The sequence below is a fragment of the Berghia stephanieae genome, chromosome 6 (assembly GCF_034508935.2).
Source record: "Berghia stephanieae isolate SIO BIC M18660-M18661 chromosome 6, UCSD_Bste_1.3, whole genome shotgun sequence".
In the NCBI taxonomy this organism is placed as follows: Eukaryota; Metazoa; Mollusca; class Gastropoda; order Nudibranchia; family Aeolidiidae; genus Berghia; species Berghia stephanieae.
In genome coordinates this window covers 3,092,920-3,117,919 of record NC_088365.1, presented here as the reverse complement: position 1 = coordinate 3,117,919, position 25,000 = coordinate 3,092,920, and the positions used below count along the sequence as shown (strand labels likewise).

The following is a 25,000-nucleotide window of genomic DNA, read 5'->3' as shown; positions in this document are numbered from 1 at the left end:
CTCATTTACTATTTTTGCCGTGTTTATTTTGACTGCCGTTTTACCTTTCTGTCTTCGTTGTCTGTACACATTTATGTTGAAATTCGTTTTTACAAGTTTTTGATCGGATGTTAGCAGTGTACCACCGTATGATCGCGAGTTGGTTGAGTAGTGTTTATGGCGGTGTCGACATATGATATAGTCTATTTGGTTGTGTATTGTTATCATTTTGTCTTGGGTTTGGTCTTTCCTTTGTCCTACCCATGTTGTCTGGTGTCTTGATGGGTGGTTGAAAGCAAGTCTATGTTCAAAGCGACGAAATCTCTGAACCGAAAACCATTCGAGAACCCAAAACTACAGGATAAATTTGGCAAACAGACAACAAATCCCAACGATATCCTTGACATTGTAACTGACCACTTCAAGCAGAAATTTCACAAACAAGTCTCACAAATATCGCCCTTCTCAGGAAACCCTAGAGACCTAAACAACCGCATCACAACAACTGAAGTTAGAAATAGCATAAAGTGCCTAAACAATAACAGATCCCCAGGCGAAGATGAAATTCCCGCTGAATTGCTGAAATGCGGTACCCTCTCCCTGGATCTGAGCATTGCAAACATAATGAACAAAACATTCTCAACACACAAAGACTGGGACATAAACAGAGGTGTCCTAATTACAATACAAAAACCAGGAAAAACGAAAGGACCCGTAAACAACCTGCGCCCAATAACATTACTGAATACCATAAGAAAAACACTGTCAACTATTGTCCTCAACAGAATTAGACCGAAAATAGAAAAATATCTATCACATAGCCAAAGCGGGTTTCGCCAAGACCGAAGCACATCGGACGTTGTATGGACACATAAATGGTTGGCAGCAAAGGCACTCAAAGAAAACATATCCATAACAATAACCGGAATCGATATGTCCGCAGCCTTTGATACGATCGACAGAGGAAAACTTTTGGAGATATTAACAGACATAGTTGACGAAGACGAGCTCCGAATAATCCGATTTCTCCTCAGCAACACAAAGATACAACCAAGGATATACGGGGCCACAAAACAGACGCAGTTCGAAAGAAACATCGGGACCCCCCAAGGAAATAGTCTGAGCCCGATTCTGTTCACAATATACTTAGAACACGCTTTGAAAGAAGTTCGAAAAGTCATTCCAAAACCAACGACTCATATTGAGAATGCAATCCCTAGAGAAATCGCCTATGCAGATGATGTCGATTTTATTGGATCAACACCAGCAAATATAGACATCATACAAAATACCCTCATGAAATATAACCTCCAAGTCAATGCCAATAAAACCGAATTTACAACAATATCGAGGAACAAAGAGGAATGGAAAAGAACAAAGAAAGTCGGCTCACTAATTGGAGACACCGATGATGTACAAAGAAGAAAACCGCTATCAAACGCCGCACTCAGTAAACTCACCAATGTATGGATTAGAGGTGACAAAATAAAGAGAAACACCAAACTGAAACTGTACCGTGCTCTTGTAAAACCGGTACTTCTGTATAACTGCGGCACTTGGGCGTTGACAAAATCCGAAGAAGAACATCTGGATGCCTTCCATCGCACACAGCTAAGAAGGGTACTGGACATCAAATACCCAAAAAAGATCTCAAATGAATCACTCTATAAGATCACAAAAGAAAGACCAATTTCCCTTGACATTCTACAACAACGATGGCAACTTTTCGGTCACATACTACGCAGGGACAAAAACATACCAGCTAACCAAGCCATGTCGGGATACTTCCAAAAACACGGGAACCTTTTCAGAGGAAAACCGATCACAACACTCCCTGTGATCCTAAACAAAAACCTCACAACACTTGGACAAAGCATTAGTCTCATAACGGCAGGGGACCTTGAAAATCTGAGAACCCTAGCAGAGGACCGGCAATATTGGAGACACCTCACACAGGAAATACTGGAAACAGCCAAGGCGACACGATCTTTCGGTCGAGACGCGAAAGGCATCTAAGTCAAGTCAAGTCAAATACGATATTTTTGGCATGAAACTTGCTCTTAATGACTTGTAGTCACTAGTTCGTGTCCCAGTCTTGGCGGTGCAAAATTTGTGTCCCTGAAAAATATATAATTATAGTTCACATTCACTCACACTTATGTATAAAATAAGTACGTGACTTGTTAATCGAGCTTTTAAAACATTGTAATCGAACCTAATAAAAAGGTGTCATGTCTCTCACAATATTTCATGTGTTGTTATTGGCTGAATGCTTGTAAGCATTAACAGATAAATTATTTAAGTCATTTTGTAAACATACGTTGGAATTTCATGTTCCAATATTTTAGTTTGTATGCTTAGATGCTTTGTAAAGCGATTTGAGCAGATTTAGAGTAGATTATTTAGAGTCCATTTTGTTATTCCACTATACGTGGCGGGATGCCAACCTCAAGATCATCGAATAATGGATAGAGTAGTATTATAGGATTCCTGAATTCATTCATTTTGAAATTCCTAAATTATCTCCAATCGCTCTTTAAGCCTGAGAGCAAAGTTTGGATCCTTTACAAGACTCAAGAATGAAAAAAAAAACATTTTAAAAATCAATAACAAAAACAAAACAAAACAAACAAAAAAAATCTTTTATTTTACCTCCCGGAGTGTTTTGATTTGATTATTTTCTAGCTAAATCAACACAATAACCAAATGCAACGAGGATGATCTACATTACCTTTCCATATGCTCGAAGTCATTGCTCACATTGCAATATGTGTTCAAAATGACCCACATAGTGAAAAGTGTTCACAATTTGAGAAATATCTAACATCACATGTTGTCATTTTGCGTAGCATGACCCGTGGTTATGTTTACAACTTTCATAAACAAAGCAGGGAGTTAACATTTATTGTCAACAAGAGATGAAGTGAGTAGGAAAGTGCCAGAAGAGAACAATAGAGAATTTTAAAAAAATTGCGGCGGTGATGGGGGTTTGAACCTGCGACCTTACTGGTACGACAACTCCGCCTGGCCGGTGAAAGCGTGAATCTACCGTATGAGCTATCCACGATCCCCCCAAAAATCGTCTCTAACTCAGGTCATTATTAGAGCTCTCTCTCACCGACTTCTTGAGATCGCGGGTCCAACTCACACAACCTTCACGAAGTTAGTTGGCCAGCAATTAAGCTTAATAGCCATTTATTGTCCAATCTTTGCACAGTAACAAATCATGTAATCGATGTCTAGGTTGAAGAAAGACATGAATATAGATCGCTCCCATTCCTCCGCGAGCCCGTGTTGCTATGCATGTCAAGCTATTGACATGGATGCCTTTTTTAAAACTATTATTTATAGTATGAGTCTCGAGTTATTCAATCAATATAACAGGGCATACACTTTTGAAAAGTCAGTCAGTTATCGTCCATTTTTATTAAAACTAGTCGAATTAACAATTTAGTCGTTCATTTCTGACTCGAAACTAAAATTATTTATAGCATATTTCGCCCTTGAAATCAGCCGATGACCGTGAAACAAAGACCCATAGTAACCTTAAGTCACCTGATTGCCTATCACTAGAAACAAGCAACCCATAGATCCTGAGCATTGTAAAACAATTGATTGAAAAAAAGTCCATTGTGGGCCTGACCTGTTTGTGTGTCTGGCATGTACTCAGAGTGGCTCAGGCATTTTCGTAGACTGGAAACTTTTTGTCACGGGGACGAATCAGCAAAATGATTCTCTGTAATGTTTAGAAACGGGCGAATCATCAATTCTGGTGGTCCATATTTTACGTTGGTTTGAGAGTATTTCCTTTACAACAATGAATCCATTATAAGTTGGGCTGGCAGACTTGCTAATAAGTACCTACACGTCGACATGCGCTTATTAGCAGGTCTGATAACCCAATTCATTATGTGCTCATTTTTGTAATGGAAATCTGAAAACAATAAAAATGACGAAACATATTGTCCATTACAACAATCTTAAACTAGGCCCATTAGTGCGTTCGGATATCAGACCTGCATATATGTGCACGTCGTTATACGTCGATTATTTCTGATTGAAATCTATTTTGAAAAAATACTCAAAGACACCACCTGTCGTCTGCTTTATTTTAATTGAATTTATCATTTAACAGTTCGACGTAGCAAATATAATTTGGTAACTGAAAACCAATCATAATTTCATTATTTGAGACCGATGGCCTCAAATCAGCTTTATGTCGAGGTGACCCAATTAACATAAAGTGAATCTGAAGTCAAAATGGTCATAAATATTAGATTAGACTAGGTGGGGCTTTTTTGCACTTAAGGAAATAATATCACATATCCTTATAAAATAATCTGATAATAGTAACATCTTATTATTGCCTTGTTCTTTCTTTCTTTCTGATAAAATAAGGGTGGGATACGTTGTGATATCTGACCGAGTGGTGATATGGTAGGTGGGAAAACAAGTAATTTATAGTGTCAGATAATATGATCCATTTAATATTACCATTTTGTTTCCTTATTTTTTTTCAAAGGTATTAGAATAAAGTATTAAAATACGATTTTAAACCTAAGTAAGTGACGGTTATTGAATTAAGAAATTAAGGAGCAGGTATCAGTATGACTGAATCACACAATTCTCAGAAAGCGTCATTCGGACTGCGAAGCTTACTACTACTACTACTACTACTACTACTACTACTACTACTACTACTACTACTACTACTACTACTAACTACTACTACTACTACTACTACTACTACTACTACTAACTACTACTACTACTACTACTATACTACTACTACTATACTACTACTACTACTACTACTACTACTACTACTTACTACTACTACTACTACTACTACTACTACTACTACTACTACTACTACTACTACTACTACTACTACTACTACTACTACTACTACTACTACTACTACTACTACTACTACTACTACTACTACTCACTCACTACTCTCCTCTACTACTACTGCTGCTACTACTACTACTACTACTACTACTACTACTACTGCTACTAATACTATCGGTATAAAATAAAGATCTGAACGAGTGTGTATGAAAGGTGCCAAAGCAAAAAGAAAAATACAAGAAAAAAAATACAATACCAAAAACATCAGTCTACTTCGACTGGGGATCGAACCTCAGACCTTATTACCGATCAGACCTGCTACCATAGAGGCGTACTCTGTAAAGAATCTCATCTCATGTAGTTCCATATCTGAGCAGACGTCGGAGGTCATCTTCCGCAAGCTGATCTATCTCTTGCAATTCTATTAAGCAGCGCCACCTTCTCAGCTCATCTATCCCTTTAAATACGTTTTTCTTGTCTTCCTCTTATCTTTTTCCATCATCTTTCAGTCAAGGCGAGTATTTCCAAACCAGGTGGCGATAATGTGTCCTAAAAATCCATTGGCGTTTGATGATTTTTGTTATCAGTGATCTTTTTCTGTTGCCATTTCTAAAATTTCTTCATTTCTTTCCTTTCATCCATGACACCTCATCATTCTTCTGTAAAACCATTTCCACTGCTCCAGTCTTTTAACCATGGTCTTGTTTATGGTCAGCTTGTGAAGAATATAGGTATTAAAACTGTCCCAACTATCGGGAACCTCTGTGTTGTAATGGTAGCACGTCTGACCGGTAATCAGAAGGCCCGAGGTTCGATCCCCAGTCAAGGTAGACAGATTTTTTATTTGGGATGGTTATTTTTCTTGCATGTGTCTTTCTTGCTTTGTCTGGTACCTTTCATACACACTTGATCAGATGGTTATTGATCTGGTGAAAATACCTCACGGACTCAATCATTTGGATATCGGGTCAATATAATTCCCAAACATCGAATATAATAATCATCTAAGTTTCATATTTTTACCATGATTACAAATTGTGACGACAGGGTAACAGATGTTCAAAACCATATTATCATTTTTTTTAAATATATGAAAATTGGCTTAAGTTTGAATTATTTTATTGAGGAGAATAGACATGGATAGTTTCTGAAACTGGCAAAAATTAAACACTTTTCCAGTACTCTGAAAAAACAAACAAACTTGTTTTATAAATTTTGGCCAGAAACGTGTTCTTCAACTATCAAATTGTTGATAAAAAAAATTATACATAATTTGTCAAAACTCTCAGATCTTGGAATTCCTTGAAGACTTGCTTGATGTCCTTGGTTTGAGGGATTTTGAAATGCCGATGATCACTTTAATCGATCAACAAATAAGGATGAATTTTCTGGCCAAAATTAAAAAAAAACGGTGTTGTTTTGTTTTTTTCAGAGATTGGCAGCTTTTTGGTAGAAAATTGAGTTTAAAATCGCTTTAAGTCACTTTATCGATCAACTATAAAAGGACGAGTTTTCTGGCCAAAATTTTTAAAATGTGTTGTTTTGTTTTTTCAGAGATTGGCAGATTTCTGGTCGAATTTTGACTTTAAAATCGCTTTTAGACATTGTGTTCACCTCGATATAACACACAGGTTAGATACGATGCGTCATATTTATAAGAAGGGCTCAATAATATACGATCCTTTCCTTACTGAACTTTATGAACCTGTTCCGACGTGTACATCTATGCAGGTCTGATATCCGAACCCACTTATGGCCTAGTTTAACATTGTTGTACTGGTCAATATTTTGCGTCATTTTTTTTAGATTTCCATTACAACAATGAGCCCATAAGGAATTGGGTTATCAGACCTGTAAAGTAGTGCACGTCGACCTGTTCCATTGCATCACGACTCACAAGACACAAGTAGTAGTCCCAATTTTCAAAGGATTAGACACCACACTTATCATTAACGCCATCTCTAGGTTACTTTCGACTGTTGACAGCCTCGCCTTGTTTTCGGGATCAAAGGGGGGATAATCACAACTGATTACACGTCAAATGCTCTCAAGTAGGATAAAGCCTGCAGGTACTCTTCCTATGACAGTCGTAAGACAAGGCCTCGGGATGCTGAGTGGGAAGAAATGTACTCATCTTGCATACACCAACCACCTCTTCCTCCACCTCCACCACCACCACCACCACCCCAACCCAAAGACAGTCTATAATGGTTTTATTTGCAGTGGTGCGCTTATTAGAAAGAATGAAAGAATATGAGAAAGAAGGAGAGAGAGAGAGAGAGAGAGAGAGAGAGAGAGAGAGAGAGAGAGAGAGAGAGAGAGAGAGAGAGAGAGAGAGAGAGAGAGAGAGAGGGCCCATCCTCTCATCTTCTTTTCATCTCAAAAGCTTTGCGGTATCCTCCATGTATTATTAGTACCCCAAGCAGCCTCTTCCATGAGAAAAAAAAAGTTGGCTACAGTCATTTTGAGACCTCATTGTTGATCCAGAAGATCTGCGTTCCCTTCATTGGTGTTTAATACTGCATTTCTTTTAGATAGGAAGACATATATAAGAGGATTACTGAGACAAACATTGGTAACAGTAGGTGCATGTTGTGTCAAAGACTTCGTGTGAGTTATAGATAGTACAATTTTTTGACTGTTTTTTCTTCTTTTCTCAACCGTAAAAAGCCAGACAGAAAAATGGGTAAGCAATTTTAATTTTTCTAGAAAGTAATATTTGTAGATTTGTATTTTGACAGATAGTGAAGATAAAGTAAAAAAAAATAATAATTGAGCTTTATATAGCGCAATATCCACTAAATGTGCTCAAAGCGCTTTACAAGGGGTCCCTGGTCAACAGCAACATTTAACATATAGGACGGGACATGACGCCTGTTAGGTGATATTACAATTTTCCGGACAAAGACAAAGCTGTTAACGGTCAGGTACTCATTTTACACCTGAGTACGGTGAGAGAATGTGAGTAAAGAGCCTTTTCCAAGGACTCAACTATGCGCCAAGCGCGAGACTCGAACCCAGGACCTTCCGATCCGAAAGCGAGATAAGTAGTTTCTTCTAGTAAAGTATGTAAGAAATAGTGCCAGACAAAGTAAGAAAGAAAAATACAATAAGTACAAAATATTTCAAAATGCCAGTCTTTCTCTACAGAAGAGAAAGATCGATTTATTCTTTAAGATTGACAACTTTCAAATCTCTATCTATACTATTATCATGTTTTGTTGTTGTTATTAAATTGAATTTGTATCACTTCTCCATCAACACTTGTCTCATTGTAATAGTTTTGTTTTATATCACTGTAAAGCGCTTTTGAGCCAGTGACAACGGGGTGAATAAATGCCATTTATTATTGTTATTATCATATATTTATTTTTTTTGGTATTTTCTTTCTTTCTTTGTCTCGACTGTTTCATAAACACTTTTTCAGATCTTTATCATACTGCTCCCCAGGGTTCGAACCCAGCTCTGATCGGCGCATAACTGAGTCCTTGGAAAAGGATCTTTATTTACATTCTCTCACCATACCCACGTGTAAAATGAGTACCTCTCGCCGTTAACACTATTGTCTCTGTCAGATAAAAAAATCAAAATCGCTTAACAGTTGTCATGTCTTAAGTGGTGTGGCTGGCTTAGGACCCCGTGAAAAGGATATTGCTCTATATTATTGTGCGGCTATGTGGTCTAGTGGTATGACACTCGCTATCGGATCGGAAGGTCCTGGGTTCGAGCCTCGCTCGGCACATAGTTGAGTCCTTGGAAAAGGCTCTTTACTCACATTCTCTCATCGTGCTCAGGTGTAAAATGAGTACCTGGCCGTTAAAAGAGTTGTCTTTGTCCGAAAAACATGACAGGTGGTGTCCCGTCCTAAATGTTAAATGTTGCTGTTGACCAGGGACCCCTTGTAAAGCGCTTTGAGCACATTTAGCGGACATTGCGCTATATAAATCTCAATCTCAATTTTAAAAAAATATAAATGGGACTTCACGTACAAACCTTGGACTTCGCGAAGTCCCAGATTTGTGAGTGTTCTGTCACGATGAAGGTCATTTGAATCGATCGATAGTTGAAGGACGAGTTTTCTTGCCAAATGTTTTAAGTGGTTTTTTTCCCAGAATACGGCAAACAAGTGGTTAAACTAACTCAATTTGTCTTTATCATAAATAAAATATAGTAGAATAAAATGCCCTTTGTTCATCCCCACGGGGAAATTTGTCTTTAGTGTCTACTCCAAGGGAGACTGGAAATCCCAGGCGTCAGCGGCAGTACAGCGCCACAAACTGAGCTAGAGCGAGATGACTTGCTCAAAGCTACACAGCGCAGCGGGTAGTCGAACTCGGGACCTTTCGGGTATGATGCAAAGACCGTAGCGCAGAGCCACGTTGCCCATTTGAAAGGTCAACATTAATGGGAGAGCATCGTATAGCTTGAAAATTACCCATGGCTGATATCCATGGAGTTGAAATTCCGTATAAAGTTCTAAATATCTTAATAGACAATACTCTTAAACAGTCGTAACGTCACTTCCTTCCTGATGACGCATGGTAACTTAGTAACACTGGCTCTAAACTATCGGAACAATGGCGGACGCCGTAAGAAATATTTCTCCGGCGAGCATAAAAGCGCATCCAGAGGGGAAAAGCCCCATACATTTGATCATGTTTTGACTTTTACACATTCTGATCACAAGGCATATGAAAAGTTCTAGCCAGCATGAAGAATAAAAAGCAATGATTTTCTTTGTTTAGAACCAAGATGGCCGCCGTTGCCAGGCGGCGTGGCATCAGACTATTGAATCGTATTGCAGTAACTGTTTTCTCGTAAAGAAAAAGGGACATATAACCCAAGTGTGGATCAGACAAAACAAAACAGTCACTTTTGATTTTGAGTTGTCTCTTCCTCTCTCAATAGGCTTTAACAATGGTGACGTCACTTCCCTTGTAATTTGTAGCAACTGGTTAACTTAGTAACTAGTTCTAAACTATCGGAACAATGTCGGACGCCCTTTTGAAATACTTCACCAACGAGCACAAAAGTGTATCCCTAGGAGAAAAACATTAAAAATCTGATCATGTTTTGACTTTCATACATTCTGATCACATGACATGTGAAAAAGTTCTAGCCAGCATGAAGAATTAAAAAAAAACGATTTTCTTTGTTTAGAACCAAGCTGCTCGTTGCTGGGCGGACGTGACATCAGACGATTGAATCCTATTAGAAAATAGATTCTAACAATATGTCTATCTAATTTTCCCGGATATGTCGATTGTTTGATCTACATGAAAAGCAGTTCCACAACCATCATGAAAGCGTATTGCGATTTCCTGTCCAAAAACTCTACAGAGCTAGCGGTCTTCTGGATGGGATGTTTGGATGTCTTACTACATATAGTAAATGGTCATTACGAGCTAACTCACCATTGTGTTATCATTCATCATCCATTTTGCTGTACTCTGACCCCCCCCCCCCCCTAACCCAACCCTCCTCACAAATCACGTGTTTATAATTTTGGCCAGAAAATTTGTCCTTCAATATCGATACACTCTCGAACCTGGGATTTGGCTCACGTCCCCGGGGTTGAGAGTTTTTGCCAATAGAAAGTTAAAAAGTTGTCCTACAGAGCCATCATTAGGCACATGGAGCTGGTGATTATCCCGGTTTCTATAGCGTGAAACGGACAATAGCATTTGCTTGCTATTCGTTGGATATGAAGCTACTCTATCGCAAAGTTCTCTCCGCCAGATCTAACAGACCCAGCTAACCAATCAACACTGGCTAGACAAGGAGGCCAGGAAAAAAAATATCGACTGCACCCGGGATCTATCTTGGTCCCTTTGCGTGTGAAGCGAGTGCTCTACCAACTGAGCTATTTCTAAAATATAGGGGTAATTTTAATCAATATGATATTTGAAAGATGATTTTTCTGGCCAAAATTTTAAATACTTGTTTTTCCAGAGTATGTATGGCGTGACATCATCGTTCATTCAACGTTTGAAAATTTTCATTATGCAATTTTCTGAAATCATAATGAATATTAAAGCTTTCATCTTCACGTTGTAATCCGTCAGATAAGCTTATAAAAAGATTTAAACAAACTGCCTTAATGTTATAATAATATTGTTTAGCTACCCTAATCTTCTTCGCGTTTACTACCAGCAGACGACATTATTAAATATTAATCTGAAACAAACATGTATAATAGAGTGCTAGGCAAAGCAAAAATAAGAATAAAAGAAAAAAGGAAAACTATCCATTATTCTCTTTTATATATTTAAAGAATTGTAAAATTCAAAAGTCTCCATTTTACATATTCCTTTCACAAATCAAACAAATAAAATCAACTACAAATAATTATTAATAAAGAATAGAAAACAAGACAAGACAAAACAAAAACAATTTAAACACACACAAAAAAATTAATAATAAAGAAAACAAAAACAAACAAACACAAACACAAGATCAACGAAATAAGATACGATAAAAAAAAATTCCTTTTTTAAAAAACTTTTTATGCGATATTTTCATGTAAGATTCGTCAGGAAAAACAACCGAGATAGACGCAAATGTCAGTAAAAGTGATACGTCTTAAACTGGGGAATAGCTCAATGGGAAAACCAGAAGCCGACAGCAGTTGGGCTCGAGCCTCAATCCCCAAGGTGCAATCCCTTAATCATCTGCCATTTCCTGTCGAACCGATGCCCAACACACCATCATCCATGCGTACCCCCCCCCCCTCCTCCCCCCAACTAAACCCCCTTCACTCCGCCCCCTTTTTTCTTTGTCTCTTTCAAATGTGCGACTATGTGGTCTTGTGGCATGACTCTCGCTTTTTGGTCGGAAGATACTAGATTCGACCCTCGCTCGGCGTGAAAGTTGAGTCCCTAGAAAAGGCTGTTTACTTACATTGTTTCTTCCACCTTACTCGGTTGTAAAATGAGTACCTGGTTGTTAACAAAGTTGTCTCTGTCGGTAAAAAATGTAATATCGCCTGATAGGAGTCATGTCTCGTTCTACATGTTGCGTGTTGTTGGTTGTCAGGGACCCTTTATAAAGTGCTTTGAGCACACTAAGTGAATATTGCTCTACATAAAAGCTCAAGTATATTCTTTTTCCAAATCATCATCCAGTTTGAATGAATACCTCACAATCAAAATAGAAAACTAACACAGTTGGGAACAGGCACTGGGATAAGGTAAAGTTATGAAAAGGTATGTATGAAATGGTGCCAGACAAAACAAGAAAGAAAATTACAAGAAAAAAAACAGCCATCCCAATGCATTATGTCTTCCCTGACCAGGGATCGAACCTCGGACCTCCAGATTACCTGTTCAGACGTGCCACCATTACACCACATTCTTTGAAAAGTAGGCACCTTTGCTCCATTGTTTAAAGTTGTTTTATGGGACAGCGTGGCTCAGCGGGTACGGTCTTTGCTTCGTACCCGAAAGGTACCGCGTTGTGTGGCCTTGAGCAAGTCACCTAGCCTTAGCTCACTTTGTGGCGCTGCACTGCGGCTGACGCCTGGGTTATTCCAGTCTTCCCTTGGAATAGACCCTAAAGAAAGATTTCCCCTTAGGGATGAATAAAGGGAATTTATTTCTTTGTTTTATTATTTATTTAACCCAAAATGACTTTTTGGGTAAAGTTTCCATTTATTTTCGTTTTGTATGTCAAGAAAAAAGTCAAGTTTTTATCCAAGAATAAAAGGACAATAATAGGGAACAAAAAGCGTGACGTCAATGTCGTTGGAAGTGCAAAACCACTCTTCCAGAGGATTGGATATATACATGGTGTAATTCATCTTCATATTTTCCAGTCTAAATTATTTATGCTGGTCTTGTATAACGATCATCTATCCTCGCTCTATAACGCCCCGTAATTCTAAGAATCTGTCTATACATCTTGTTACTAAAATATAATTTGCCACCTTATGATTCAATCTGCACCCTCTTCATAATTAGTTCTCCGAAATATTCGTTGCATACACACTTCCAAGGAGTCTTGAACTGGAAGAGTAGAAGGCGTTACGTAACGTCTTCTGTGCCTTATTTACCTTTCATTTGATACATTATTCATGCCGAATACACTGAGTAGTAATCAAATGAAACTAGTTTAGATTTGGATGGATCATTTTGAATAGCCCCTGTATTATTCTTAATAACAGTAACACGTATTACCACGCCCTCTTGACGGTTGTGACTAAAATATCCGGCGATCGTGACAAAAATACCCGATGACTTATATAAAATCTATTAAATCTATTAGTATATTTAGGGAATGCATTTGTGGCCCTGGGGCCTGAGAGACCACTATCGCACGACGAAAGGTCTGTGGTTCTGTCCCCGGGAAATAAAAATGATAAAAATAAAAATAGAATTAAAAATAATCGTAAAGGGAGCACCTTCAACAGCAAGACTCAAATCGAGAAGAACTTTCTACCTATCAAAAATGGCAGACTTCAGCGTGGAGGAAAACTGGAGAGAAATGTGGAACAGGAATACACAAGAGGAGGAAACATCATAAAAGATCCCACTAAAAGAATGCCTACATTCCACAACGCCTGGAAATACTGGGTTTCCTCAAATCGCCTCTTAACAGGACATGGCAGAACTGCATCAAATATGTGCAGATGGAAACTTGGGAACAGTGATGCCTACCGGAAAGGTCAGGCAGCACCAGAGACCAGCAATCACATCGTCCTCCACTGTCGAGTTACTAAACTTGAAGGTGGCTATGAAACCGTCCTTAGGGCGGAGGAAGACTTTGGAAGCTGGGTTGACGAAATTAATTTGGGGGGTGTAGCCATACGCTCTACTCTACTTAACTGTCCCCCGTACACACTTGTTTCTTCCGAAAAAAAAACAAAAACAAATTATGAAACTAAGAAGCAGGTACCGGTGGAAGTAAAGATCTAAACAAGTGTGTATGAAAGGTGCCAAACGAAGCAAGAAAGAAAAATAGAAGAAAAAAACATCCCAAAAAACCAGTCTATCTCGACTGGGGATCGAACCTCAGACCTTCTGATTACCAGTCGATCCCCAGTCGAGGTAGACTGACATTTTGGGATAGTTTTTTTTTTTCTTCTATTTTTCTTTCTTGTTTTGCCTGACACCTTTCATACACACTTGTTCAGATCTTTGTTTCTTTCGACTGAGGTTCAAAACAGATATCACACAGGGCTTTACAAGGGGTCCCTAACAATCAGCGTATAATTTTTTTTTTAATTGAGTTTTTTATAGCGCAATATCCACTAAACGTGCTCAAATCGCTTAAAAAGGGGTCCCTGACCAACAGCCACACTTAACATGTAGGACGTGACATAACGTCTGTCAAGCGATATTACAATTTATTTCAGACAGAGACAATGCTGTAAACGGCCAGCTATACCTGAGTACGGTGAGAGGAGGATGTGAGTAAAGAGTCTTATCCAAGGACTCAACTATGCGCCGAGCGAGGATCGAACCCTGGACCTTCCGATCCGAAAGCGAGTGGCATACCACAAGACCACATTGTCGCACGAGGACAAGGCATCACGCATGTTAGTATTGGTTAGGAATTTTACCAAAAAAAAATTTTTTCTACAGAGACAACCGTGTTAACTCTCACCTTACCGGCAATTTTCCGGATTTTCCCCAAAACTTCACACACACAACCGTTAAAAAAATAAATTTATTTCACTCAAACAGAAATCTAAACGAGCTCTGCAACACAGTGTTAATATACTTAAACTTGATATATCAAACATTTTTGTTCAAATATTATGATGTAGAAAAGAAATTAGAATGACGAAAATATTGGCTGCAACGTAACAAATGTGACGATTTCCCTATGGGTGGTAAGGAGGGGGGTTAACGGCAATGTACTAGGTACTCATTTACAAGTAGTCCCTAGCCAACTGCAACACTTAAAGGTCACGGACAGGACATGAAACCTGATACGTGACATTACAATTTTTTTCTGACAAAGACAACGCTCTTAAAGGCCACTATTTTCATTCACACTTAGTAAATAAACCTCCTCTTGAACTTTTTCAGCTTTTATATAGCGCAATATCCACTAAACGTGCTCAAAGCGCGTTACAAAGATTCAACTGATCAACACGTAACATGTAGAACGAGAGATGACGCCTGTTAGGCGTAAAACATTTTTTCCCGACAGAGACAACGTTGTTAACGGCAGGTACTTATTTTGCACTTGAGTGCGGTGAATAGTGATGCAAAACTTTGCAAAAAAATTTAGACGTTTCTATCATTTCTACTTTAAGCTATTTCAATTATCTTTTGAGTAGTAATTTTAAAAAAACCCACCCTGTATATTCATTTTCTAGGGACTAATCACTCCAACATATAACACCTCTGATGGTTTGGGTCTCATATATTATTACTTTATCATCAACGTTACTTTTACTATACAACCCACGTCGCCTAATTCATTGATTATGACCGCCCATCTGGAATTGCAATGCGTCCCTCTGGTAATTGTAACCCCCCCCCCCCCCCCCCCCCCCCCCGCCCCCCTTAGAAATTTATTAACACGAGTTCACAGTGAAACCTACATCAAATGAGAGACCCATGAGTAATTCATTAGTGAATTATTCATAACGACCACGATTCATAATGGATACCGCATGCTTTTAGTTTAATCTATATAATATTTGATACATTAATATGAATTATAAAAGTGTAACATAACTACGGGTGGATCAGAGAACATCACGGCTAAAGAAAGGGAAATTACTCGGTTGTCAAAGAGAAAAGGTTTTCAGTTGTCTGAATTATCTGGCGTGACTTTTGGGTTTTCCCATTCTTTTTGTTTATGTATTATATTTTCAGGGTCATCATCATCATCCTTATCATCATCATCACCAGTATCACCATCCTCATCATATTCGCCGAGGTCGTAGTCATCATGACTTTGGTTCCATGATATTTGAGAAGGCAATAAAGGTATTGCCTGAGTGATTAGGGCATTAACACTGTGACCCATAAGATCTCGGGTTCCAGCCCCATTTCGTTCGCTTTACCCTTTTTTTCCTTGGAAAAGATTATGAATACCGAATTTGCTCATTGATTACCGTTGACACGAGACATTATTTGGATAAATTATTATCTATCTCACTTCGTGGAATCCCTAGACCACGGCTTTTGAAAGATGCCGCGTTGAAGTTTTAAAAATAATTTTTTTCATATGTGCGTTGTGTATATGTTTGTGTGTGTATGTCTGTGTGTGTGTGTATGTCTGTGTGTGTGTATGTCTGTGTGTGTCCATCTATGGAATGAAAAGAGTTACATCACTCATCCCTTCGTTGTTGTTTTTAAAAAAAATTGAGCTTTTATATAGCGCAATATCCACTTAACGTGCTCAGAGCGCTTTACAAGGGGTCCCTGGTCAACAGCAACATTTAACATGTAGGACGAGACATGACGCCTGTTAGGCGATATTACAATTTTTCGGACAAAGACAACGCTGTTAACGGCCAGGTACTCATTTTACACCTGAGTACGGTGAGAGAATGTGAGTAAAGAGTCTTTTCCAAGGACTCAACTATGCGTCGAGCGAGGCTCGGAGTCAGGACCTTCCGATCCGAAAGCGAGTGTCATACCACTAGACCACATAGGTTGTTGGGTGAATCGTTTTCAATAAATGAATTTCTTCTATAAACGCTATAAGTTACTCATAGTTTGTTTTGTTTTTTTTGTTTGTTTGTTTTTTTTTGTTTGTTTGTTTTTTTTTTTGTTTTTTTTTTTTGCTTAGCGGAACGTTATATCCTCTTGCAACAAAAATCAAGCTTTTTAAGCGTTGTCAGTGGCCCGAATGGTGACAGTATTCATGCGCAGAATAAATGAAACATTCTGAAGAGCATTGACCATGGTAAATCCGTAGAAATGAACTATATGTATGTTTATATATATATATATATATATATATATATATATATATATATATATATATATATATATATATATATAAGTCATAAAAACAGAAACCATGAAATAATAGTGCTCAACATTTTGATCAAAGGAGCTATTTATAAAACATTTCAAGTATAATTAAGATTATTTAACTTCTACAATATTTTTTCAAGCTTGAATATATTATATTAATTAAAGTTAATGTGATATTTGTGCCTGTCCGTATAAAAAAGGCATTGTGTACAAGTAACCATATCGCGAATTTAAAGTTTAGATAATTTGAAATATCATTTTAAAAAGTTTTTGTCAGTTTAAGAAACTATAAGCATTCGTCTTGATATACGGTATCATAAAAATGTCAACCCAGGTATCACGTGCTTAACTATAAATTATAGCTATTGATAATCTAGATAGGTACCCCGACATAAAACCAAATTCGAGGCGATGCGTCACGCACGTAAATATACTGTCATATATTATTTAAAAAGTTGTGCGTTTAAATGAATTGCTAATAACAACATACTTCCAACCAATATATATATATATATATATATATATATATATATATATATATATATATATATATATTTAAATATATATAAATATATATATATATATATATATATATATATATATATATATATAATATACGAGTATATATATATATGTATGTATAAATATTCTATATAAATTATAAAAAACAAAAACCATGAAATAATAGTGCTCAACTTTTTGATAAAAGGAGCTATTTATAAAACATTTTAAGTATAATTATGATCAACTTCTACAATATTGTTTCGATCGTTCGCTCAAATCTAATTTCACTTCCACTTCCTGATGAGAGCGAACGCTCGAAGCAATATTGTAGAAGATCATAATTATACTTGTTTTGTTTTTAAATATATAATATATATATATATATATATATATATAATATATATATTAATACATATATATATATATATATATATATAATATATATATATATATATTCCTATATAATATTTATTGAAATGTGAATAATTCAATCTAATTTTGTACAATTTTCAAATGGACGCAAAATGGCATCTCCTCAAATAATTATGCTCTAAATGTATGCATTCTCTGCTGGGTTGAATGTTTGTCCGTGACAACAACGAGATAAGAACTCATTTATTGGCTATCCGATTATTAAACAAGTACACAAAGTTCATATATCCAAAACCAGTCACTGTCGTACTCTGGAAAAACACGTATTTAAAAATTTGGCTCGGAAACTCGTCCTTAAAAAGATAGATCGATTCGACTGACCTTCATCTTGACTAATACTCTCAAACCTACGACCTCGCGAGGTCTCCTTTCAGTCCCAAGTTTGAGAGTTTTTGCCAAGATGAGGGTCATTTAAATCGATCAATTATATTATTTGAAGCAGTCCCAAGTTTGAGAGTTTTTGCCAAGATGAGGGTCATTTAAATCGATCAATTATATTATTTGAAGCAGTCCCAAGTTTGAGAGTTTTTGCCAAGATGAGGGTCATTTAAATCGATCAATTATATTATTTGAAGCAGTCCCAAGTTTGAGAGTTTTTGCCAAGATGAGGGTCATTTAAATCGATCAATAATATTATTTGAAGGACGAATTTTCTGACCAAATGTTTAATTACGCGTTTTTCCAGCGTACAACAGTTTATATAGGTGATGGTCACGTATTGTGCGTGCGTGACATAAAAGTCGTGTGCATGTTTGTATCCCATTGGCGTGTATTTATTGCAGGATTACTACCAACCAAAAGCGCTTATAGTTTGGAGGTCTCTCTCTGTGATGATTCATTAGTTATTTACAGACCATTCTTGTCATGAAATAGCCAGTAAACTCATGACCTGATACCGTAGCCATCGTAAAGTTATAGATAGTTCAAAGATGACGTCACTCAGGCCTTTGTTATTGTTTTTGCCATCCGCGTTTGTGAGTTGTTCTCACTAAACTGTATTAACCTGACTATGGACGTTCATGGTTACACAGAGTTTGTGTGTTGGTCCGTTATACTTCCGGATGGCAATGTTGTGAACTCCTTGGCCAAGCGCATTCTTTCTATAGCCTGACATTGACCAAAAAATGACGTCAAAAGGCCAGTCTTTCGCCACAAAAGAAAACAAATCGTGAGTTGTATTCAATCGTTCAACCAATGTGACAACTTGTTTCCATGAGCTCTACTAACGACAACTCACTAGACGCAACACAAACCGAAAAAATGACGTCAAACTGCCAGTCCTAGAGGGTTCTTGTGTCAGGCTATAATATGTTAACGATGACTTCGCTGATACTAACCCAAAAAAATCGTCATAAAAGATGACGAAGATAACAGGGAAAATATATAATTGTGAGTTGTAATCAATAGCTCAACCAAAACAAACGGCTATTTGGTCTTGTGGTATGGATCGGAAGGTCCTGGGTTCGAGCCTCGCGCTCGGCGCATAGTTGAGTCCTTGGAAAAGGCTCTTTACTCACTTTCTCTCACCATACTCAGGTGTAAAATAAGTACCTGGTCGTTAACAGCGTTGTCTTTGTCCGAAAAATTGTAATATCGCCTAACAGGCGTTATGTCCCGTCCTACATGTTAAATGTTGCTGTTGACCAGGGACCCCTTGTAAAGCGCTTTGAGCACATTTAGTGAATATTGCTCAATTCAATTTTTTAAACATAAGACAAAACTGGTTCGGTATTCGTATTGTCCAGAAATGAGAACAATTTGAAAGTTGAAACAAAGAATGCAAAATCTATGGATTATGTCAAGGTGTTAGTAGACTGGTAGGGAGATTTTTATATGACGGCAGCAGCTTCTTATGGTTCACACTATTATGTTATGACGATCGACCCAATCAGCAAAGTCCGGTCCGCATTCGTGCACCGTCGCGAACCCGCCTGGTAGCATCGTCACAACACACCTTTCGACTAGATGCTCTGCCGTTTCGGGTTCTTGCCCACAGCGTGGACATATTGGACAGGAAGTTAGACCCCACTGATGTAACGTACCGGCCGTTAGGCAGCTCCTCGACCGAAGCCGATTCGCAGCTACCCAGTGTCTCCTCTTACTGGTATCAAAGCCTGGCAACTTCTCACCAAGCTTAGAGGAGTGTAGGTCCCCGCCCCCACGAGGGATTGAATTCGTCCAAACCGACTTCCATCTCGTATGTGCAGCTCTGTCCGTAGTCAGGGATTCTGCGTACAAGGGTTGCCGGGACTTATTTCGGCTCGAAACGGGGGCACCGTTCATTATGCGCATGAGAGGGGTATCCCCATTCCCTCTCTCTTTGATCTTACTTTGCCAGTTTCCCGTAATGGTCTCCCTCCGGATATCGGGGGCTGAATCGCCGCCATTATCGGGCCCCATTCTCTAGGGGTTGTTGCTAGCGTTCCCGACACTATGTGCATCGACTTGCGAAGTTTTACATCCACCTTCTCAACGTTTCTGCTTCTACCCCACACTGGAGCGCAATACTCCGCGGTGGAATAGCATAGTGCCAGGGCGGATGTTCTCAGGAGCGCTTGGCTAGCGCCCCAAGTCGATCCCGCCAGCTTCCTCAGAAGACTATTCCGCTTCTCTATCTTCCGGGCAACCCCTTCGAGATGAACCCGATAGGTAAGACTGCGATCCATCAGTTTACGGGTGGGCCAGCCACTGCATAAGTGAAATGCAGTGGCCACGGTTTTTGAAGTGTTCATCTTCAGGTACCACTTGTCAAAGTAGGATTTGAGTCTGGTGACGTCCTCGCTGAGTACGCTCTCGAGACGGGTCCACACTTTACTCTGAGTAACGAGTGCCCAGTCGTCTGCGTATCCCAGCCTCAGGGAGGAAGTGTTCGGCATATCGCTAATGTAAACGTTAAACAACATTGGCGCAAGTACCGACCCCTGAGGGACCCCATTCTTCAATTTCCTTACTTTGCTCGTGACGTCTCCCAGCGCGACGTGGAATTGCCTTTCCCCTAAGATCAAAGAGAACAACTTCAAGGTCTTTTTGCACCTTATGATTTTTGCAAGTTTGAGCATTAACCCATCGCATCAGACCGTATCGTACGCCGCTGATAGGTCTATAAATACAGCACCTGTTTGCTGTTTTCTCTCGAACCCGTGCTCAATATGCTCTGTAAGGGCAATGACCTGCTCCGTGGTGCACCTCCCTTCCCTGAAGCCTGCCTGCTCGGGTGGCAGGGCAGCGTCTAGGACCGACCCCCATCGGTTTAATAGAACACGCTCCAACAATTTGTAAAGACAGCTCAGCAGCGATATGGGTCTGTAACTGTCTGCCTCCTTCGCCGGCTTCCCTGGCTTCAGGATGGCAACTATCTTCGCATGCTTCCACACTTGTGGAAGCTTTCCTTTTGCAAGGATGTCAGACATTGCCTCTGCTAGCCAGGCCCGTGCCCTGGGGCCCAGATGCGTCACCATATCGGGATATACACCATATATCCCTGCTGCTTTGCCGTTCTTCACTTCGCTAATGGCTGCACCCACTTCTCGGGGACTGAACGGGGCCGTTCAGTCCGACTCCTCCGCAGGTAGCGAGTCCAAAATCGTACGGTACGCCTTGCGGACACCGCGCTCAAAATCCTGATTAGGGACCCGCTTACTACGGTTCTTAATGTTCTTGGCAATTGTGTCTGCCTCGCATTCCGGTGCAGCCTTCGCGAAATTCCGATCTGGGTCCAATTTCTTTATCAAACGCCAAGCGTGGCGGATGGAGTGTGTAAAGTCGAGACTTTCCACGGTCTCCTGCCACCGTTGCTTCCTTCCCTCTGCCAGAGACTGAAGTAGTCTATCGGCTGCGTCCTAGGACTGGGGCTGATGCTTGTTTGCACTGCTGTTGACATGGCTTTCAATCTTGTATGTAAATACCATGCACCGTTATCTTATTACGGTTATCTTCCAGATGTATGGATGTATGTGTGTGTGTGTGTGTGTATGTGTGTGTGTTTTGCATGTCACGATTAAAAATAATATACGTTTATACAGCTCACATACATGACTACATTTAAGTTTATATACTATCTTTACCACATGTTTCATTATTGTAATCTTTCAATCAATAGATTTCTAGCATTACTATTTATATTGAGGGAATTCACGGAATTTTATCCTTTTTCGCCCTATACGATATTATGTTATGTAATTTTTAAATATCTCTCTCTCTCTCTCTCTCTCTCTCTCTCTCTCTCTCTCTCTCTCTCATATTTATTCAATAAACGCTTCTTGGTGAGTGATTCCGCAATATTATTCTAGTGTCCCATCTAAAACACAACAGATTCAATCTGTCATCATATCGGAATTCACACGATCATGAAAAAAAATCGTAATAAAAGGAAATATAACCACGCCTATTGAACTGATTCGGACAGACCGAGCAGCCATTATTCATACTTGGCAAAGTGCCAGGTTTAAGAGTTTTATTGCTAAAATAAGGGTCATCTTAATCGAAGGACGAGTTTTCTGGCCAATTTTTTAAAACCCATGTTCTTCCAGAGTACAGAAGTTAACTGGTCAATCAAGTTTAAAGATTAAAAATTTGGAATTTCAAAGTTTATATTATCTCTTTTTTTAATCTTTAACCCTCTCCTTACCAACTATAGGAAAATCATCACATTCGTTACGATAAAACCAACATTTTCTTATTCAAATTTCTCTTGTGCATCATACAATTTAAAGAAAATGAGCAATGTGTTGTAGAGCATTTTTGCTGAAGATATGATTTATCTCAAGAATTTACTGCTATTGTAATTGAGTGATAAAAATCTATTTTTTGTGTTAGTTGGGTGTGAAGTTTGGGGGGAAATCCTGAAAATGGCTGGTCTATGCACGATTAGTGTGGCTATGTGGTCGTGTGGTATGACACTCGCTTTCGGATCGGAAGGTCCTGGGTTCGAGCCTCGCTCGGCGCATAGTTGAGTCCTGGGAAAAGGCTCTTTACTCACACTCTCTCACCGTACTCAGGTGTAAAATGAGTACCTGGCCGTTAACAGTGTTGTCCTTGTCCGAAATAAAGTTATAATATCTTACAGGCGTCATGTAATGTCTCGTCCTAAATGTTAAATGTTGCTGTTGGACAGGGACCCCTTGTTAAGCGCTTTTAGCACGTTTAGTGGATATTGCGTTATATAAAAGGTCATTTTTTTTAAAGAGCCGCGCTCTCCCCGACCGGGCGGAGTTGTCGTACCAGCAAGGTCGCGTGTTCGAGCCCCCCCCCCCCCCCCCCCCCCATCGCCGCCGCGAAAGTTTTATTCTCTATGATTGTCTTCAGGCACTTTCCTACTCACTTAATTTCTTGTTATTATCAACATAAAAGCCCGCTCCACTCACTTTTCCGTCTCAATGTAGATAATTTTGAAATGTTTATTTCAAAATTTCAGCATTTTTATTGGTCTCTATCCAAAGCAACAACGCAACACTTTAAAATCTAGAAAATTATATGCTACATTTTTAGTACTGGATCCTCTGTTTATGATATTTGAAAAAGGAAAGCTAATTTTTAGCTATATATCTAGTTATGATTTCATCGTTTCTTCAAAATAAACAATATAATTTTCTTGTCTTGTTTTCACACATGACGCTTTACTCGGATTTTGCCTTCTTATTAAAAAAAAACCTGTCGACAAAATCTTTGTAAAATGCTCCCCAAGGAAATGGATGGAAACAATAAATGTAATGATAAAAATCTTTAAATAGATTTTGAAGATAAATCTATAAAATATTTCACAATGTTGATATTTCAAGAATTATTTCAGACTTGGTTTTAAATGTAATTATCTGGTGTAATCTGGTTTTCTGATTTTCTAGCAGATTTCCCATGAGTAGTTATGGAAATAATCGTGTAATTAATTTTCAAAGAGATATTTCGTCCAATGATTTATGCACTATTTACGATAGCATAACAACCTTAAATGTTTATATCATTATCATTCGTCTTTCGTCATAATAGGAATTATTTGCATCTTCTTACTGTAAATTAAATGCCAATAATGAAAAGTGCTTATGAAACCGGCGTTTATCTCGGAACAGTTAATACTGACTGCGCAGATCTCTTATAAATGAACGCAATTATGGGCTTGTTTTATCGTTTTTGTAATGCAGTATATCTTTGATTGGTTTGAGTACATTGGGGTAGAGTTGTTTGTGCGGCTATGTGGTCTAGTGGTATGACACTCGATTTCGGATCGGAAGGTCCTGGGTTCGAGCCTCGCTCTCGGCGCATAGTTGAGTCCTTGGAAAAGGCTCATTACTCACATTCTCTCACCGTACTCAAGTGCAACATGAGTACCTGGCCGTTAACAGCCTTGTCTCTGTCTGAAAAAAATGTAATATCGTCATGTCACGTCCTACATGTAAAGTGTTGCTGCTGGCCAGGGACCCTTTGAAAAGCGCTTTGAGCACGTTTACTGGATATCGCTCTATGTAAAAGCTCAATTTTTTAAGAGTTGGTAGAGCATTTCCTATACATACATTCGGACAAGGATCTAGTTATGGTCAATTTTTGGCAGATAATAGTTATCATTTTACAACTTTTGATACGTCTTTTGCAAAACTAATAAAGATACTGTCTAAGAATTTGATATATACTTAATAATAATAATGCTATTAAAAAAGTACAGAGGCAATCGTGACAAAAAATATGAACTCGTTTAAAGGAAATTTAGATTTTAGATACGAGCATGGCCTTATCAGTCAAATTTTGTGGAAAAATGCTTTTCGGGAAAAAAGACATTAAAAAAGATATAGATCTAATCATTATAAATAAACACCTCTATAATTTATAAGATAAAATATAAGGTTGAGCCATCTCTGAGTTGCATGTCCCTTTGTGTGTGAAAATCCATACATAATTCATGGGAAATGATTTAATCATAATATGGAAAAATAAGCAAGATAACAGGGTCTATAGATAGTATGCAGTTGACGTCACTCATGTCTTTGTTATTGTTTTTTTGCCATCCGGGTTTATGAGTACTTCTCACTAATCAGTAATAACCAGACTACAAACGTTCTTGGTTACACACAGTTTTGTGTGTTGGTCCGTTATACTTCCGGATGTCAATGTTATGAGTTTCATAGCCAAGTGCATACTATCTATACACTGATATTTTTCAAAACGTAATTAGAAATGAATTGAGATACATCAATAAATATATTATATCAAATGTTGTTGTGTTTTTTGTTATTATTTTTTTTTTGGGTTAAAAATTGAGGATATTGCCAATTTCATTGAAATATCACCCGCATGCCCCTTGA

At 38.4% G+C, this 25,000-nt stretch overlaps 1 protein-coding gene and 1 long non-coding RNA gene across 3 annotated transcripts in view; one reads left to right on the top strand and one right to left on the bottom strand.

Annotated features, from left to right (window-relative positions):
- LOC144975978 (uncharacterized) overlaps positions 1-25,000 on the bottom strand; it is an 88,230-nt gene that overhangs the window by 6,398 nt on the left and 56,832 nt on the right. The window contains exon 2 of the long non-coding RNA XR_013646012.1: positions 3,623-3,715. This is a non-coding gene — a long non-coding RNA (uncharacterized LOC144975978). The remainder of the gene's footprint in view (positions 1-3,622; positions 3,716-25,000) is intronic.
- Positions 7,425-25,000, top strand: part of LOC144975976 (uncharacterized) — a 90,578-nt gene continuing 73,002 nt past the window's right edge. For both annotated transcript variants that reach the window (XM_078920222.1, XM_078920220.1), the window contains exon 1: positions 7,425-7,519. In XM_078920222.1, coding sequence (XP_078776348.1) covers positions 7,516-7,519 — 4 coding nt within the window. In that variant the 5' untranslated portion in view covers positions 7,425-7,515. The remainder of the gene's footprint in view (positions 7,520-25,000) is intronic.